The sequence below is a fragment of the Phyllostomus discolor genome, chromosome 2 (genome assembly GCF_004126475.2).
Source record: "Phyllostomus discolor isolate MPI-MPIP mPhyDis1 chromosome 2, mPhyDis1.pri.v3, whole genome shotgun sequence".
Taxonomy (NCBI): Eukaryota; Metazoa; Chordata; class Mammalia; order Chiroptera; family Phyllostomidae; genus Phyllostomus; species Phyllostomus discolor.
Window position 1 is genome coordinate 20091469 of NC_040904.2, and position 1367 is coordinate 20092835.

Sequence of the window (1367 nt, forward strand, 5' to 3'; positions counted from 1 at the left end):
GTGTCAGGATTTAATCACATGGCCTATTTTCTATATCCATGAGGAAAGTAGTGCAAATCATTTTGTTTACCTTTATGGCATTTAAGTGTAGACACTGAATCTTACATATAATATTGAAAATTGGAAAGTTCTTTGAGATATATTTTTATTGTTTCTGATTACCTTTTTGAAACTTTGATTTTATCTCATATCAACCTCCTAAATGAATGTATTTACTATTAATGAAAATTATTTCAACGACTGATTTTAAATTATTTCTCAGCTCATAGATGACCCAGATGTCAAGATCAAACTCAAGATCCAGTCTTTAATTTATCCCGCCCTGCAGACTCTTGATATGGATTTACCATCCTATCGGGATAACGCACTACTTCCACCTCTGACCAAATCACTCACGGTCAGGTTTTGGAGTGAATACTTTACCACGGACAGATCACTTGAAAAAGCCATGCTCTTCAATCAGCACACACCAGTGGAATCAGCCCAGCTCTTCAAATTTGTTAATTGGAGTTCTTTGCTCCCCGAGATCTTTAAGAAAGGGCACTTGTATAAGAGTCCAACTCATGGTACTTCTGAGCTGTTTAAAAAGTATCCAGGGTTTCTAGATGTGAGGGCAGCTCCCTTGTTGGCTGATGATAACAAGTTACATAGCTTACCTGTGACCTATGTCATCACCTGCCAATATGACGTCTTAAGAGATGATGGAATCATGTATGTCACTCGACTTCAGAAGGCTGGAGTTCGGGTGACCCATCAGCACTTTGAGGATGGATTCCATGGAGCAATTACCTATCATGGATTTAAAATTGGAGATAGAATCAAAAATCATTATCTAAGTTGGCTAAATGAAAATCTATAGTAAAGCTATAGAGTCATCAAACTACATAAGCCTCAAAATCAGAAACGAATTAGTGAGAATCAAAGGGTTTGTTTACATTGATTATCTTCATCATCTGTGAACTTTCAAGGGTCCTCAGAGGAATCGTGTTGTTTTTTGATAACTTAGTGGAACTGTGACAGGACATAGCTGAGCAGTAGCCATTCTTAGGTAGGAGCTGACCAGCAGCCATTCCCAGATAAACAGCTATCTCAAGGTCTTTCAGTAACCCCCGTTTAGCAGCTGCACTCCTTCCCCTCCTCCTTCTGCCCGTGTAAGAAGCATATAAAGAAGCCTCCAGTTTAAGCTCATTGCTGGAATTTGGATTTTATCTCCTCTGGGTCCGCATGCGTGAATAAACCCCACTTCACAAACTCCCAGGCCGTCTGAGTCGTCTTTTCCGTAACCTTTTGGTTCCCTGACCGGAAACGACTCACAAGAGCAGGCTGCTGCCTCCGGTGAAGGCGGCCTCGGGGCGGCTGGTGGGGCC

At 41.3% G+C, this 1367-nt stretch overlaps 1 protein-coding gene across 1 annotated transcript; it reads left to right on the forward strand.

Moving 5' to 3' along the window:
• Window positions 1–250: 250 nt before the first annotated feature.
• Window positions 251–863, forward strand: LOC114490751 (arylacetamide deacetylase-like; the record flags this gene model as incomplete). The annotated part of the gene is made up of 1 exon (XM_028504809.2): window positions 251–863. A coding segment is annotated over one exon (609 nt), but the record flags the coding sequence as incomplete, so codon positions are not given.
• Between the last annotated feature and the right edge of the window lie 504 nt (window positions 864–1367).